At 52.6% G+C, this 16,887-nt stretch overlaps 1 protein-coding gene across 3 annotated transcripts in view; it reads right to left on the bottom strand.

Moving 5' to 3' along the window:
• MRTFA (myocardin related transcription factor A) overlaps positions 1 to 16,887 on the bottom strand; it is a gene marked incomplete at its 5' end in the record, with an annotated part of 119,833 nt that overhangs the window by 9,258 nt on the left and 93,688 nt on the right. For all 3 annotated transcript variants that reach the window (XM_080811269.1, XM_080811270.1, XM_080811271.1), the window contains 5 exons: positions 1,170 to 1,301; positions 1,775 to 1,950; positions 5,366 to 5,527; positions 6,416 to 6,491; positions 8,907 to 8,962. In XM_080811269.1, coding sequence (XP_080667395.1) covers positions 1,170 to 1,301; positions 1,775 to 1,950; positions 5,366 to 5,527; positions 6,416 to 6,491; positions 8,907 to 8,962 — 602 coding nt within the window. The remainder of the gene's footprint in view (positions 1 to 1,169; positions 1,302 to 1,774; positions 1,951 to 5,365; positions 5,528 to 6,415; positions 6,492 to 8,906; positions 8,963 to 16,887) is intronic.

The following is a 16,887-nucleotide window of genomic DNA, read 5'->3' as shown; positions in this document are numbered from 1 at the left end:
GGTCCACGATCTAGTCCCACCAGTCTGTCAAACATGCAGTGGTCAAAGAAGGGCACCAGTTGTGTGACAAAGAGCAGAGTTGAGGAAGGATTTTGGGGGGAAACACTGTGACCTCGGTGGCCAGCCAGGAACACACCACAGAGGCCGAGACAGGGGCCCTTATGAAGGACGGCCTGGGCACTGGACCCCAGGGTGGCTCACTGCCTCCTCTGGGACGGGGAAGCCACAAAACCTGAAGTTTCCTGCCAGCAGCAGGGCCTCAGGGCCTCGCAGAGATGGTGCAAACAGGGAAGGCCTGGGGGTGGGGGCGCCACCCAGAGGGGCACCAGGGAGCCCCCCCACACACAGAGGCGGCAGCCGGAGGCACCGGGAGGGCTTGGCTCCAGCAAGGGAAGGGGAACCAGGACGGCTCCCAGGCTGCGAGCAGCCACAGAAGAGGCTCACGGCTGGCTGGATACTCCCAGCCAGGCCACGGTCTGTGTCGGGGGCTAAGTCCCAGAGACCCTGGAGGCAGGCGGCTGAGGGCAGGGGACCCCGGCCACTGGGTCTTGGTGCTGCCGCACTTAATTCGCCTCAGTGCCTGACACAGTGTCCCCCACACGAAGGTGGGCCTCTCATGGGCTGGTGGTGAGCCTTGCCCCTCAGACATGGTCTGTTAGGCCTTGGAGAATAAAAAATGCCCAGGGGCACCTGGCTGGCTCAGTCTGATCTTGGAGTTCAAAGTTCAAGCTCCACGTTGGGTGTAGAGATTACCCAAAATAAAATCTTTCAAAAAATAAAATGCCCAAAGTGGCCCTCCTGTGACCTCAGGCCCATCATTTCCCTTCTCGGTTGCGTCCTTCACAGAGCAGACCACGACTGCCTCGCGGGGTCAGTGGACCCGAGGTGGTGTACTGGGGGTGGGTTCACGGGGGACGGTGGAGGAAGAACCAGGAGGACCCGTCCAGATCCAGGCCCGCCGTGCCCAGTAAGCAGCGGCTGTGTGACAGCCAGCGGCCGCAGAGAGAGGAGAAACTCCCACATCACCTCAGTGACCTTCGCCAGTCCCCGACCCAGGGGGACATAGGCACCCCACTCCCTGCAGTTGTCCCCTGCACTGGGACAAAGTCACAGCAGGGCCTGGAAGTTTCCCGAAAGGGGAGGGAGGGCAGTCGGCTGGAGACCTGTACCTTAATGAGCGTCGGGGTGGGCTTGGCCGCGGGGGCTGTGGTTCCGTTGGTGAGGCTGGGAGGCAGAGGCAGCTGCTCTGCCAGGAAAAGTGTTTCTCCGGATTCCGGGCCCAATGGGAGTTGAGACACAACCTGACAGAGGAGGAGGCGGCGTGGCCCTATCAGGCAGGATGGCGCTGCAGGCATCTCCCCCAGCACCAGCACTGCTGGTGGGGGGGAGCAGGTGGCGCAAACGGTGGGCAAAGACGAGGGGAGGTGAAAGGAGCAGTCCGGGGAGGGGGGCAGGGCAGAGGGAACTGGAACACAGAGACACAGAGGGCAGGGAACAGGTCACTGAACTGTATGAAGGAGAAGCGGGCAGGTCTGGGTGGCCGCAGGGACAGGCCAGGGAGCCTCAGGGATCTCACCGGGAGGCAGCCCCAGGCAGGCGGGCTGACTGAGGTAGCCGAAACGGGGCCCACTGCCAACATCTCCGGGACCCAAGCAGCCGAGGCAACACCCCAGCTTCCCCGTCCCACCCGGCCCAGGTGAGACCTCACTCTGGGCAGCTCCAGCAAGTCTGGGGCCCTCGGGGAGCAGGGAAAGCATCAGAGAGGCGAGCTCACCTGAGTAGGGGATACAGAGGTGGCACTGGGCAGTGGCTCGCTGGCTCGGGCTTCCAAGGGCGACGGCACGGAGCCCTGGGATTCATGGCTGGCAGGCTGCTCGGGGGATAAGGCGTCACTGCTGTCCTCGTCGAAGGAAGAGCTGTCCGCTACTTTCGGGTAATTCACCTGGCCCACTGAAAGCCAAAGCCCGCGTAAGACTCCTCCCCCAGCCGGGCCTGTCCCAGCAAGGGGCCTGCCCTGTCCCCTCCGCCCCCACCTCCACTCCAGTGAGGCAGACAGGAGCAACACCGGCAGCAGACGGGCTTGCTGGGTCCGAAAGAGCTCCAGGAAAGCAAGCTCCTCACGACCGGGAAGCACCGGCAGGAGCGCGCTAGCTACCGTGCTAAGTGCTGCCTCGTCCCGGACTCTGCACTGTGTCCACTCCTCGGAGTCAAGTTCCACGCTCCCTCCCTGTAGCCTGTCACCTCCACCATCTCATCTAGATGTTTCCCTGCTGTTAAAGGCACTTCATGTCCATCCTGTGGTGGCACAAACTCTCCTCTTCCCTCAGAGGCTCGCGGACCCTGCAGTGAAGGCTCAAAGGCACCAACAGCCCGAGAGCCCGGCCCCTCCCCCAGGCTGCCTCAACCCCCTGAGAGGCAGGGACAGGCTAAGGGCCTCCAGGAAAAGGTACGCCTCCCCAGATAGGTGGAACAGGGTTACTGGATGAGTGGTGACTTCCTTTTAGTGGCCTGTGACTCCCGGATATCGAAGGCCCGGCAGCGGCAGCCACCAGAAGGAAACCCATCCCGCTGGCTCCAAGCGCCCCGCCCGGCTGCACGGCCAGAGTCCGGGCTGGGGCCAGGCCGGGAGGGAGGAGCAGAACGGCCAGGGCCCTGGTGCGGACATCCCAGGACACAAAAGGAAGGAAAGACAAGTAGGGTATTTCAAAACCTCACATCACAACCACCCGCACGGCACTGCTGGGGAAAGAAGTTCTGCTCGGGCCCCACTGTTCACACGGGAGGAGTGGAGGCGGGGGTCAAGGCCAAGGTTAGCTGTCTGATGCGCCGGGGAAATCCACAGCGGTGCGAAGACCGCCGATAGGGAACAAGAACAAACCAGGAACTCTCCCGGTAGACTCTTCCTCTCCAGAGCCACGACCCGAGGCTCTTCCCTCTCCTGGGACCAGGGAAGGACATATCTGGGCTCGAACCTGCACTAGCTGGCGGTGGCAAGGGCGCCAGTCACACCCACTGCCAGGGCTGGCTCCGGTCCTCCGGCACGGCTGGCTCCTACACTCCCTCTCCTCCGTCCCGTCAGGGGCCACGCACGCAGCGCATGGGGGGAACGGAGCGCCATTACTGCCGTGTACCCCAGGCCACGGACACATCTGGGTTTCTCCCAGCATCTCTTCCTCCCAGCAAGGAGATGTGCCGAGGGACGGCAGCCACGTGGCTCCCAGCAGGGGGTGGTGGACCCTGGGCCGGAGGGGCTCCTCCCCGGGCTCCTCCCCAGAGGGTGGTCCAGCCGGAGCCAGCGGCCCAGCAGAGTCCACTTCCCTCCCTACTATGACCAGCTTCGGGCCAGGGGCAGGCTGTGGAGAGACAGGGTCCCGGCCCTCTGATTTTGGCCCAGTCCCCTCTGCTCAAGGGGAACACAGACTCTGTGGAGATGCTCAGGGAAGACTTTTTGGAGAAGGGGCCTTGACTCGAATCTCCAGATCAGCTGGGGGAGGCCTGGAGGAGAGGGCGGCGGCGTGCTGTGGGCGGCTGGGGGGAGCATGCGGGGAAGACAGCGGGAGGTCGGCCTCTGCAAAGCCCCCGTCATGCCCCCATCTTTATCAGGGCTTAGGACCGCCTCGGCCCCCTCCCCCTCCTCCTCAGACCTGGCCGAGTCTCTCCCCTCCCAGGACCCATCTCCTCCTCTGACTCCTTCCTCTCCACCACAAACCTGCATTTCTCCTGGCCTGAAACTCCTTTGCAGACCACCATCTCCCTCGCTCTTCCTTCTCCACTCACTTCTTGAACAAACGGCCCGCATCTGCTGTCACCACCTACTCGTTCCCCAACCCGCAGGATCTGGCTTTGGCAGGCAAGTGCTCCTTTCCCTCAGGTCACTAAGGGTTAACATCCCCCTCCTCAAACAACTCATGCTCTGCTGCACCTCCAGGCCACTGCCCACACAGTCCCCTCTGCCTGGAATGTCCTTCTGTACCTTCTCCATTGGGCAAGGTGGACCCCACATGTGTCATACTGTCTGCACTACTTCTCCGGGCCTCCCCACCATACCCATCTCTGAGAGATGCCTGCGCGGACCAGGCTCGCACTGTACCTGACACACCATTACCACCACCCCCCCCCGCCGTCACCACAGCACCTGTCCCCTGGTCTGTAACGAACAAGACTGCTGACGGCAGCAGCCCTTCTGTGAGTCTCTCAAGACGCCCAGGACCGCCGGGCCCTTTATACCCATTACAGCCCGTGGGCCTGCAGCCTGTCCCGCGAGCCAGGTGACTCAGCTACTATGTCACAGGACCGTGGCCTTCTTAATACACAGTGCTGGCATCTGACCAGGAGCCAGGCTCGGAAATCGCATGTTCCTACGTCAGTCTTCTTGCATCAGACTGAATTCTTGGAGGGCAGCGTCATACCGTGTTCATCTTTGTAAACTGCGTGACTTCACACGCAGGGCCTGGCACCATGCCGACTCTCACAGTCTGGGTGGCTGGAGAGTCCAGAACCGACTTTGGACTAAACGCAGGCCCGGCATTAGGGGCTGCTATGGAATTCAGTGAGGACCAGGGCAGGAGAACACGGAGACGTGGTGGGATGAATGCCAGGGAGAAGGCGGGAGCTAAGAGGGCTATGCGCCCCAACTGACAGAGCGGCTGTCAGGGCACACTGGGTGCCTCCCACAGCGCAGAGGCCCTAGAAACCAAAGCCCCCTCTGACCCTGAGCTCACGGCCCCACTTGGCCTGCTCTGGGGTCTGTGGTTCCCCCCTGGTACTCTGCCCAGAAGATCTAACTCCTTACACTGGAGGGAGTAGGTGAGCCTCATGGCGACCTCCCAGGGGCAGGAACGCACAGCCTTGCCCAGAACCAGGTCTTAGGCCCGCTGGGGCCAAGAAGACATGCCTGTACTAACAATGACCAAAGTCTAAAGGAATCAGGTCCGAACACCTACCTGTGGCACCCAAGGCCCTGGCACGTCCTGGACTCTGCCCACCTCCCACCTCCTTCCAGCTCCACGCCCAGGCTGCTCCTCGCCCTGAGAGGCTCCCCGTCCCTGGAGCCCATAGTGGACTTGAATTCCAACTCATCCCGCAGCCCCAGTCTCAGCCATCATCTCTCCTGAACCACCCCCCTGGCAGGGCCGGGGGGTGTGCCCAGAGCAGTTGGGGATCCATCTGGCACAGCTGTTGCCTCTGGCATGGTCCTTGAGGCCGCTGGGACTGTCCCAAGCTAACACAACCTGCTTCTCCGGCTCTCACACTGTGCGCCTCAGTTCCCCAAGTTGAAGCACGAAGTCAAGCAGCGAGAAGCCCAGAGCCCCTTCCTCCTGCATCCGGCCCGCACGTCCACTCAGGGTGCCTGGGGCCTCCTCACCAATGATGGCTTCTTTCAAGCTGGACTCCACAGGCAGAATGTTCTTCTCAACCAGCTCCATGGGGCCCGGCCTCTGTGCAATCTTCTCGTTGAGGTCATCAGCCAGTCTGGCTCTCTTCAGCTTTAGCTGCTTGGCCTGGAGGGAAGGCTCGGCCGAGGTCTCTGCCCGTGGGAGAGAATGGAGTGCAGGAGGATGTAGGAATGGACCTGGCTCTACCCTGGGAACTCCAGAGCAGCTCTCCTTCCCTCTGGGGAAGGAGCAGAAGCCATCAGGATGCAGAGAGTGTCCCAGGCAGAGAAGAGCGGCCCAGCCTTAAGTTCTACAGGACATAGAAGGGGCCCTGACTGCAGACAGAGCGTGAGCACAGCCAGTCAAGGTCACTGGGCACGGGGGCTACAGAGCCGAAAGCACAGCAGATGATGGAGCCCTCCTCGCCCTCCCTCAAGCCTTCTGGGTTACAAAGGCAACTCAGTCCCTGCTCTGGTCTCAGCGTCTCTGTCTACACGATGCGGGGCTCAGACTAAGGAAGTTCTCCTCCAGACTCAAAGCTGACTCAAAACTAAAAACAACAACAAAATGGATACATTCACACTGCTTTCAGCAGCCAAAACCGTTCCTTCACTAGAATGTGGACAGAAGTGTGTGCCGGGCCAGGTGGACACACCCAGGATGCGCTCGCTCGGGTGGCGCAGGTGCTCACGTGAATGCGGAATGGACGTGGGAGTGAAGGAGTGAATGAACACAGAAAGGGACTGCGCTTTCAGAAGATTCCGGAGAAAAGGCTTTCATACCAAGGGATGACAAGATCCAGGGCCACCACATGGCCAGAGGAGAAAGGGCAGGGCAACCCAAGAGAATGTGACTGTGCCGCTCTGGGAATTTGCGGAACCAGCGTGGCAACACGGCCCTGCTGTTCTACGGTGTAAAAGGCCCGGCTTATGCGCCGGCCACAGAAATGGGAGCGATAAGGAAGAAGGACAAAGAAATGTGGGGCACGCACGGTGGAAGCGGCAAGGGCACAGGGAGAAAGCATTTCCAACCTAACACACCTTCCAAAATATGCATCCTGACCAGCTCCGATCTCTCCGGCCGGGAACGAATCTTCCGTTTCAGATAGTCCTCTGTCTACAGAAAAAACACACCAAGAGGATCTCAAATCCAGGATATAAGTTATGACATGGAACCCCTGTGGGCTCCCCCCGCCCCCCCATCTTAGCTGGAGCCTCCAGGGTTCTGAGGCAAGGGGAGGTCCGGGGGCACTGCATCTACTTCCAGTGCACCTGCCTACCCCTCCCCGCGCCGGCAAGACTATTTGTTTCTCTGAGGTTGAATTACTAATGTGTTTCTTAAAAATCTATTACTTGGGGGCACCTGGGTGGCTCAGTGGGTTAACGCCTCTGCCTTCAGCTCAGGTCATGATCCCAGGGTCCTGGGATCAAGCCCTGTGTCGGGCTCTCTGCTCAGCAGGGAGCCTGTTCCCCACCCCCGCCCCGCCTGCCTCTCTGCCTACTTGTGACCTCTGTCTGCCAAATAAATAAATAAAATCTTTAAAAAAAATCTATTACTTGTACTATCATAAAAGTAATACATTTTCATTAAAGAAAATGTAGAAAATCACAAAGTAAAACAATAATAAAAACTCAATCACTCACTGTATTTTGGGATATTTATTTCTAATCATTCTTCCATGCAGATGTCTCATTTTGCAGAGTTGTAATCATAGTGAACATAATTTTATATCTTGTTCAAAAACTGTAATGTATGATCTCATGAGCATTTTCCATTCATTTTGAATGGCTGCCCAACAGAATACTAATTCTGACACACGGTGTCATAGGTGTAGTTCCTTCAAATCCAATGCCCTCATTTCTGCATTTCTGAGATGCCAAGTGAACTAAAGCGTCCCCTGACCAGGCTCAGCGCCAGCCCACTGCTGTAACACCCAGGCGGCCCCAAGTCTGTCTGACTCCAGAGTCTGTGGCTCTTAACTACAGCACCAGAATTTTTCAAACGATAGGTCAAGACCATGAGTAGGTCAAAGCCAGCACAGAACAGGACAGGACAGGATAGGACAGGACAAGGTAGACTAGCGTCGAGCAGAAATAACAAGCCAGAGCACACTGCCTGTGGGAACGGTAAAGCCGTGGCGCTCGCCTGCTGCCTCGAAGCCCTGACCGGGCAGCGTGGAACCCTGCAGGAGACGGCTCTGTGTCTGTCACTCTGCCCCACCTGCAGAGGGCACTGGGATTGCCACGGCTGCTACAGAAGATGGCAGAACAGGAGTCGGACACCACAGGTCTTCACAGGCATCAGAGGGAGCCGTATTTTCTAAGCCACCCGACATTCTGAACTGTGGACGAGCTAGAATGCAGCACTTATTAAGAAAATACCTGAAGCCCACAGACCAAGCTTTGAGTCTCAGCTTTGCCACTTACTAGCTGGACAACTGAGTTAACCTCTCCCAGGTGCAGCTACGAAATGAAGAGAAGAGCACCCAACCCCTAAGAGCCCAAGGGAGCAGAACCAGGAGGACGACATCACTCGGCACGTGGAAGTAATCGGTAAGTAAGAGCGGTTCGACCGAGCTCGTTAGCTGCTTGCCGACTCGCGAAGCAGGCCAGGTAACGGCACCAAGTCTTACAGCTGGGTCGGGGGCCCAGACGAGCCCCACCGCCCGCTGGATTCTCCACTCCTCCCAGTAACTACACCAGCGCAGCTTGTTACTGCTTTGGTTCCTGGTGTATGACCTCATTCTTCCCACTAACTCTAGGAATTAGTCATAATTTTCCTTAGAAATTTTAAAGAAATAAAATAAGAAAGACAGAAAAAAGTCTCAGAAGTAAGTATTTCAGTCTCTGCAAGAGCTGTGGGTCTTAGGGAGCCTGACCTGTATGGCCCTCCACCGGGGAGGTTCTCTTTCCTTGTCTTTTATGTAAAAGAAAAAAGTGAAGGGGGTAGAGGGGAAGCATGTCTGGCGACTTCCCCATCTCTGCCCACACTGGGCAGCAGAATATCCCCCTGAGGCCCCTGAGGGAACTGAAACCAAGGGGGGACAAGGCAGCAGGCCAGGTGCTGTAGCAGGAACCAGAGCTCAAACTGGGGCGCAGCTTCTGCATTCACTGCCTCCAGTGGACGCTGGCTACTCAGGGCACATGGAGACTGGTGAGGTTTCCTGCCCCTCGGAATGCCCCTCCTAGAGAGGCGTGGGCACAGCAGCCAAGGACGTGGAAGACCAGTCCTCAGCAGGCTTTCCCGTGGCTGGTGTTCGCACCCCGGCATCTATAAAAGGGCAGGTGGGATGAAAGATGGGAACAGACCAGCGGTCCCCAAAGCAACAGGAGGGAGGACTACTGTTACACCCTTAAATGCAGAAAAGGAGAAATCCTGATCACGTATCATTTCATGCTGTGAGACGGCTGGGGTGGGGACGGAACAGAAAAAGGCAGCGCTTTGTGTGTGGAACTGAGGTGTGGGCTGGCTGGAAGGAACACACCAGCCATGCCTTGGGCTCTGCAGGCCCTCGGGGAAGAAAGGTCTTACCCTGGCCCTCTCCAAGCTCCTTCTCTGTTCATGAAACGCAGCTGGACTTTTCAAAGCTGTTGGGAAAAGAATCATAAAACAATTACTTTTATGAAGCTCATGTGTACAGCTATAATTTACGCTGGAGAAAGCATCTTAATTCAAGTTAATTTTAGCAATACTAGATCTTATCAGCGGAAGTGAAGAAGAACATGGCACCTGAGTAAGCACGTATCTTTCATGGTTCAGCTACCCCATTACAACCGTTTTGTTTAGTTCATTCCTAATGAGAACAGTCACTCCCTAAGCTCGGGCTCTATAAAGTGCACAAATGGAATGCAACGTAAAAAAATATCCTGGACCCAATACTTGACCATTAGCTGCACAATCCTTATTGACCAGTCAACCCTCCAAGAATGTGTGCTGGGCCCCAGCTCACTCTGGTAAAGACAGGGACACAGAAAGGACCACGGCTGCATGTCGGGTCCACCTTACTTCTTCGACCTAATTCGGAATCACAAAGTGACCAAACTTCCACCAGAAAGACCTACATCTGCTTGGATGCCATTTCCTTCTTCACTTCAGCTAATATAACAGTGTCGCTAAAATTACCTTGAATTTCATCTCTGAGGGCTAAAAGAACTTCACAGTAAGTGTATGGTTGACCCCAGTGCACACAACCAGCAGCTGACAGGAAGGGCTCCCTACAGACCCTGAAGCCTACCGCTACATAGACCACAGCTCTTGAGGCAGCAAACCAGACCAAACCAGGACCAAATCTCAAATGTGGCACAATGAAGAGAGTTTTGTATCAAACACTTGGCTATAAAGACAAAGGATGAATTGGGACACCATGAGGATAAGAGGGGAAAAGGCCTGACTCACTTCAAGTAGGGAACAAGAGCAATAAGAGAGAAATTTACAAGACAGTGGTCAGTTTCACTTCTGCTGCCCTAGAATTTCAGAACAGCTGTGAAACTGTGTGTGGCGATAACTTTTGAGAGGCTGCTGGCTGTGGTAGGAGCACAGGGGAGAAGCTAAAAGTAGCAAAAGCACAGATATGACCCTGTCCTGCCTGGGCCTTTGTGCTTCCTCCCCCCATCCACTCCTGGGGGCTGGGCCTCAGCAACAACAGTGGCAGCAGAAAGATCGAAATGTCCCCGCACTCCTTATTTACCAAACAAACATTTCTGAACCCTTAGGATGAAAAATAATCATTTTAAAAGATCAGTTGAGAGCCCTCCCTGTCTTCTAACGGCAGGGGGAGCTCTAGATTTAACAAAAAGTCTCTAAGAAAAACCAGCACGGCCTCCCTCCCCACCTACCACAGCATTCCAAGGCATTATCCAGGCTATCTCTGCCCTAAGCTGGGGAGGTCTTGGGTAATTCAGTGGGTAAGCAGACAGCTCCTGCGCCTGCTTCTACTGGGTAAAGCTGGTTCACCTCTTAAAACCAGTCTCCAAAAGTCCTCTGATATGCCGGAATCTGGGGATAGGGTGTGACAGACCACTCTCACAGAGCAGACAGTACAAAGAATCAAAGTGAAAACTCAGTGCCTGCCCCATCCCACTCCCAGCTTCCTTTCCGCCTTATTCCCCTGCACCACACTCATCACCACGGACACTCTTGAATTGGCTGATTGTCAGCCTCCCATTAGGACACACTCCATCAGGGCATGACTCTTTTCCTTTGTTTCTGACAGAATCCCTGTTGCCTACGGTGCCCAGCACATAATTCATTCAATAAACTAATGAATAACCCGTAAGAAACGGAACAAGGTGTACACTAGTGACAGCAAAGCAAGAGGGTTCTGTGGTAGAGCCCCACACCTTCTAAACTTTCACTTGAATGGCCAGAATTTGGGCTCTCACCTGGGTTCAAAACTTCACAGAAGTACCAGATAGAAAAATCAAGGCAACTGTGATGTCTTTTGGGTTCTGCCAGTCATTACTAGTGTGACACAGGGGACTGCGTTCTGGGTCTCATTTTCTTTTTCTATAGAGTGAGAATCTGCCTGCCTCTCAGGACTCTTGTAAGAGCTGGATGGAAGCAAGCGGAGCACACACAGATGAAAGAGAAGTGCTGCTGTCACCGGAGGCAGTGGTGTAGCTGAATCATAGGTTCGATTCCCACACATGTCTGCTAGCGTTGGTACCACGCTACCAGCCACACACCTAACTAAAACCCCGGTTAGTTTGCTGCCTCAACAACCTACCTCGGCTATCCCAAGGGGTAAGGCACAAATCCAATTTCTGGAAAAACAACTCACAACGCACAGCATTTCTAGACGGAAGGGGAGTCCATCAAGGATGATGCAGCACGAAGGGGGATAAGAGGCAGGAGAACTGGCTGTCGCATACAGGACTTCCTATTTGGAAAGGGAATTTTCACGTCACAGCAAAGGAGAAATGAGTATTTCCGGAGTGCCCACTTATGTGGCCAGCCTGTTCCAGATATTTTAAACATATTATCTGATTTAATATTCCTAACGATCCCATGTGGTAGGTAATACTCCACTTTCTAGATAAGGATACGCTCAAGAGGATAGGAAAGGCCAGCAGGTGGCAGTTAGGATGACAACCTCACTCTACCACACCCTCCAGCAGACTTCCCACTCCTCTGGGTCGATTTCTTAACTTGAGAAGGTAGAGGAGGACGACCCTATTGGATGGGGAGGCAAGGAGGCTTCAACTACGTGGACTGCCTGAGCGGAGGGCTGAGTACAGGCAATTGGAAAGGTCAGCTTGACCACAGTACTGAGCACAACAGGTGTGAAAAAGGGTTCAAAGCGACCGCAGGCACAGAAAGCCACGGTTTGAAGCCTGGGGCTCACCGTGGGGCTTCGGGGCAGCCTTTAGTACTGATACCAGGAAACAAGTGGGAGGCGTAAGGAGAGACCAGAGGAATTTATCAGCTGCTCAGGGCCTGATCAAGAAAACCAGAAATCAGGACAAGAAAAGAATTCAAGACAGTAATTACCAACCCCACAAGACTATTTCACTTTTTAGCATTATAAGCACACTGAATCCTCTTACCAAGCCACGAGCATAGGACCCTTCTTCTAATTTTATGTGGCAGAGCTAACAGCACAGTCACCTGCACGGTCACTCATTGAGTGGGGGGCCCCAGCCCAGCTCTAGTTCTGTCCGCCTTCTCTTCTCTGGTCTCAACCTTCTGACACATGCGCTGGTTCGTCCCAGTCCGGGAGCAGCCCATACTCGCTCTGTTATACTCTTTCCCCATTGTTAACCCTGCTCTCTGAGAACAGGTTCAGTAACTTCCAGAGCTATTTCCAACAGAAGAAGGAGCTATTCCTCCTCCAGGTCGTTGTCAGGATTCCTGTAGGATGCTCCTCGGGCTCCCATGGGGAGAGACTAGAGTTGGGGCAGCCAAGACACAGGGCTGTAAAGGTAAGCCCTGGGCTTCCTGGGAGGAGTGAGTGGCAGTGTGTAGTCAAAATCACCTGGGGCTTCACAAGCCAAGTGCAACAAAGCAGAAAATAGTTTTTAAAGTTTAGGCCTCTGCTTGTGGAAAAACCGTAAAAGACTCAAAGTTAACCCATAAACGTGTGTCCGATGAGGAGGGCTACATTTGCCTTGAACCTCCATCTCCCTCCTCCTTGCTGTCTTAACGGCTTTGCCACAAGAGCCGGGATGTTACCCAGAAATTTCATTTCCCCAGAAACTCCTAGAAGGCAGTCTTTGAGAGAAGCCCCCAAAACCGATGCATACCCAAGAACTAATTATGCATGTGGCTTGTGACATGTTTGGGTGGGAGGGCACTTCTTGACCCTTTACTCCCACCGTCTGGAAGCTGGTTCCACTGGGACCCTTTACTGCTTTGTGTGCACAAAGGGAAGTGTGCAGCACATACTGGAAGGAAAAATAACCAAGCTCCTCACGGAAATAAAATGAACAGAAGTGGCTAAGAGGTGTGACGTTCTTAATCACAGTTTCAGTTCTAGATGTGGGTCTCACCCCTGGCTGGCTATAACACCAATTTATATTCTATTCCCTCTCTCCAATGCTCATTTTCTTTCTCTCCTTACATGTTTGCTGCCTTAATTAAATGAGGGCCTTGTGAACTAAAAAAAGAAAAACGGTTTAATTTTTCTTTAAAGATTTTATTTATTTGAGAGAGTGAGTGAGACAGAGAGCATGAGAGGGGAGAGGGTCAGAGGGAGAAGCAGACTCCCCGCTGAGCAGGGAGCCCAATGCAGGACTCGATCCTGAGACTCCAGGATCATGACTTGAGCCAAAGGCAGTCGCTTTATCAACTGAGCCACTGAGGCGCCCTAGTTTTGATTTTTTAAAAAATATACTGCCATCAGCTTCCAAGGGGGAGTTCAATGCCATGCTCAGTGTGTCTACTGAGCTTTGTGACCTACAGTGCAGGAGCACAGGAATTGAGCAGTCCGGATTTAATCTAGCACTTAGAGAGGGAGTATAAGGACCCTTAAAAACCAACCTATAGCATCAAATTAGGACATTAAACAGCCTGAGATTTACTTAAACATGTAGGCAAGTGAAAATCTTCTAGGATCCACAAAACAGTTCTGGGAACAGTTCTGTTCTTTCCTTGCATCTTAGCAAGGAAAGACAGCAATTAGCCATCAAGACTCATTTCCTCATTATCATTAAGGAGTGTTTACTAAGTGCCTGTGTCAGAATGTCACTTTATTAGGTGCTGGCGTAATAAAAATGATGGTTCCCATCCTCAATAAGATACTTTTGCCAGAAGCGCACCACTAAGTCTACACTCACAGGAACTCAAGAAGGCTACACAGTATAGCTAACAGCAGTCAATGGAGTGCCACGGTCTGAGGAGGCCTTCCTTCAGGAAAGCCTGCTGGATTTCTTCTTCCACTGTAGAAGCAGCAGGCAAGCACACAGTGGATATGTAAGCTGGGGGCTTGGGCAGGGGATGGGGTGCAGGAGATAAATGCATTTAATAACCTGGGAAGGAAATTAAAAATATAGTCACTCATCCACCCATCCAATAAACAATTCTGAAGTATTATGCTAGTCACTGAGGGTAAGGATAAATAGAATAGGGTCCCAGCCCTCAAAGGCAGTTCATGGTCTGGTTAGAGAAAAAGACAAATAATTACAACACAAGATGGAAACACAACTATAGAGGTAATTTAAAGTGCCACATAGGACAGAAGAGGCAAAATTCAGCCCAAGGCAAGAGTGTATGAACTGTCCAGGTAGATTTCACAGACAAAACCCAAATGAACAAAACAGAAACAATACAGATAAGAAAGGGAGTTGGTGGGGGGGCGCCTGGGTGGCTCAGTGGGTTAAAGCCTCTGCCTTCGGCTTGGGTCATGATCCCAGGGTCCTGGGATCGAGCCCCGCATCGGGCTCTCTGCTCAGCAGGGAGCCTGGTTCCTCCTCTCTCTCTGCCTGCCTCTCTGCCTACTTGTGATCTCTGTCTGTCAAATAAATAAAATCTTAAAAAAAAAAAAAAAAGCAAGTGGGGAGGTCATCTGGGGCTAAAGAACACCCAAGAGCATGAAGACACAAAGGAGCACACCAAGTTCAAGGGGCTACAAGTAGTTTGATATGGTGGGACCAAGGAGGAGGTCATGTGGCGACAATGAGTTTGGAGAGGAGGCAGAGCCCAGCCCACAAAGACCCTTCATGTGCTACTGCAGGGACTTCTGCATCTGGGAAGATGGAACAGAAATACTGTTCTCTATTCCCCCCACTAAGTAAAACTAAAAACTCCAGATGCTATATATAAAACAAACATAAGTAGGGATGCCTGCCTGGCTCAGTGAAGAGTCACAAGATCATGTGACTCTTGATCTTGGGGTTGTGAGTTCGAGCCCCATATAAGGGGTAGAGTTTATTTAATTAAAAAGATAATAATAAAACAAACCAACCTAAGTAGGTTTTGAAAGGCGAAGAGAAGAAGGCAAGCCTGGCTAGAGACCTTGGGACCCGAAGAACGATGCAGTGGTGAGTTCCCTGGGTTTCCTCTTTATCTCATACATCCCAGACTTGGAGCTGAAGAAACCAACAATCTGGAAACACCAGTGGAGGCAGACAAAAAAGCTGCAACAAAACCTACTCTCGCTGCCCAAAGGACCAGAAAAAGGGCAACCTCACGAAACAAAACTTTTAGACAATAATCGTTCTATTCCAGACAGACAGCACAACAAACACCTCATCTGCCACCAGGAGTCTAGACTCCCCTGCCTTGCAAGGCTATTATAATATAGCTCTCCAATTCCCTGCCCAAAGGTGTCAAAGAAGGCCAAGTACAAAGCTGGGGCTTTCATTCTCACCAGCCAGTAACAAATGCCTTCCCCACACCCCAAGGAATAAGTGGAGACCAAACAGGGAGCCTGGACTTGTAACCCACCTCGGAGAAATAAGACACCTTTCCCCTCCCTGCTGTCAGGGGAGGGCTGAAGAGACAGGACTTTCACCATGGCTCAGGGATAACAAGGTCACCCGTACTCATAAAAACAAACAAACAAACAACTAACATCATATCATCCAAGCCCTGGATGAAGAAGAAAAAAGGTGGGTTGAAAAGTACTTAAAGAAATAAATGCTAAAAACTCCCCAAATGTGGCAAGAGACCTAAGTCTACAGATTCAAAGGATGAGCAACCCGGAAGAGATAAACCCAAAGAAATTCATGACAGGATATATTACAATTAAACTTTTGAAAATGAAAAACTTGAAAGCAACCAGAGGGAAAACAATTTCAAAGACAGCAAATTTCTCATTAGAAACCAAGGGGGCCAGCAGAAAGTGGCATGATATTTTTCAAGTGCTATTAAGAATTGTATCTGGGGGGCGCCTGGGTGGCTCAGTGGGTTAAAGCCTCTGCCTTCAGCTCAGGTCATGATCCCAGGGTCTTGGGATCGAGCCCCGCATCAGGCTCTCTGCTCAGCAAGGAGCCTGCTTCCTCCTCTCTCTGCCTACTTGTGATCTCTGTCTGTCAAATAAATAAATAAAATCTTAAAAAAAAAAAAAAAGAATTGCATCTGGGGGTGCCTGGGTGGCTCTGTTGGTTAAGCAACTGCCTTCAGTTCAGGTCATGATCCTGGAGTCTCGGAATCAATTCCTATATCGGGCTCCCAGCTCTACGGGGAGTCTGCTTCTCATTCTGACCTTCTCCTCACTCATGCTCTCTCTCACTGTCTCTTTCTCAAATAAATAAATAAATAAATATTAAAAAAAAAAGAAGAAAGAAAGAAAGAAAAAAGAATTGTATTCAGAGGGGGGCACCTGGGTGGCTCAGTGGGTTAAAGCCTCTGCCTTCAGCTCAGGTCATGATCCCAGGGTCCTGGGATCGAGCCCCGCATCAGGCTCTCTGCTCAGCAAGGAGCCTGCTTCCTCCTCTCTCTGCCTACTTGTGATCTCTGTCTGTCAAATAAATAAATAAAATCTTAAAAAAAAAAAAAAAGAATTGTATCTGGGGGTGCCTGGGTGGCTCTGTTGGTTAAGCAACTGCCTTCAGTTCAGGTCACGATCCTGGAGTCTCGGAATCAATTCCTATATCGGGCTCCCAGCTCTACGGGGAGTCTGCTTCTCCCTCTGACCTTCTCCTCACTCATGCTCTCTCTCACTGTCTCTTTCTCAAATAAATAAATAAATAAATATTTTTTTTTTTAAAAAAAGAAAGAAAGAAAGAAAGAAAGAAAAAAGAATTGTATTCAGAGGGGGGCACCTGGGTGGCTCAGTGGGTTAAAGCCTCTGCCTTCAGCTCAGGTCATGATCCCAGGGTCCTGGGATGGAGCCCACATCAGGCTCTCTGCTCAGCGGGGAGCCTGCTTCCCTTCCTCTCTCTCTGCCTACTTGTGATCTCTGTCTGTCAAATAAATAAATAAAATCTTAAAAAAAAAAAAAAATTGTATCCAGAGATCCATATGTGGCCACCACATTAACCAAGTGACATAAACAGATCTGCATGGAGGGTGGGTGGGCGGTACTTCTTACTTGATGTTTTATTTTTTAAATATATATTTTTTTGTATTATCT

Source organism: Martes martes (genome assembly GCF_963455335.1).
Source record: "Martes martes genome assembly, chromosome: 8".
NCBI classification, from domain to species: domain Eukaryota; kingdom Metazoa; phylum Chordata; class Mammalia; order Carnivora; family Mustelidae; genus Martes; species Martes martes.
The sequence above is the reverse complement of the archived record's forward strand: the minus strand, read 5'-3'. Positions and strand labels throughout refer to the sequence as shown.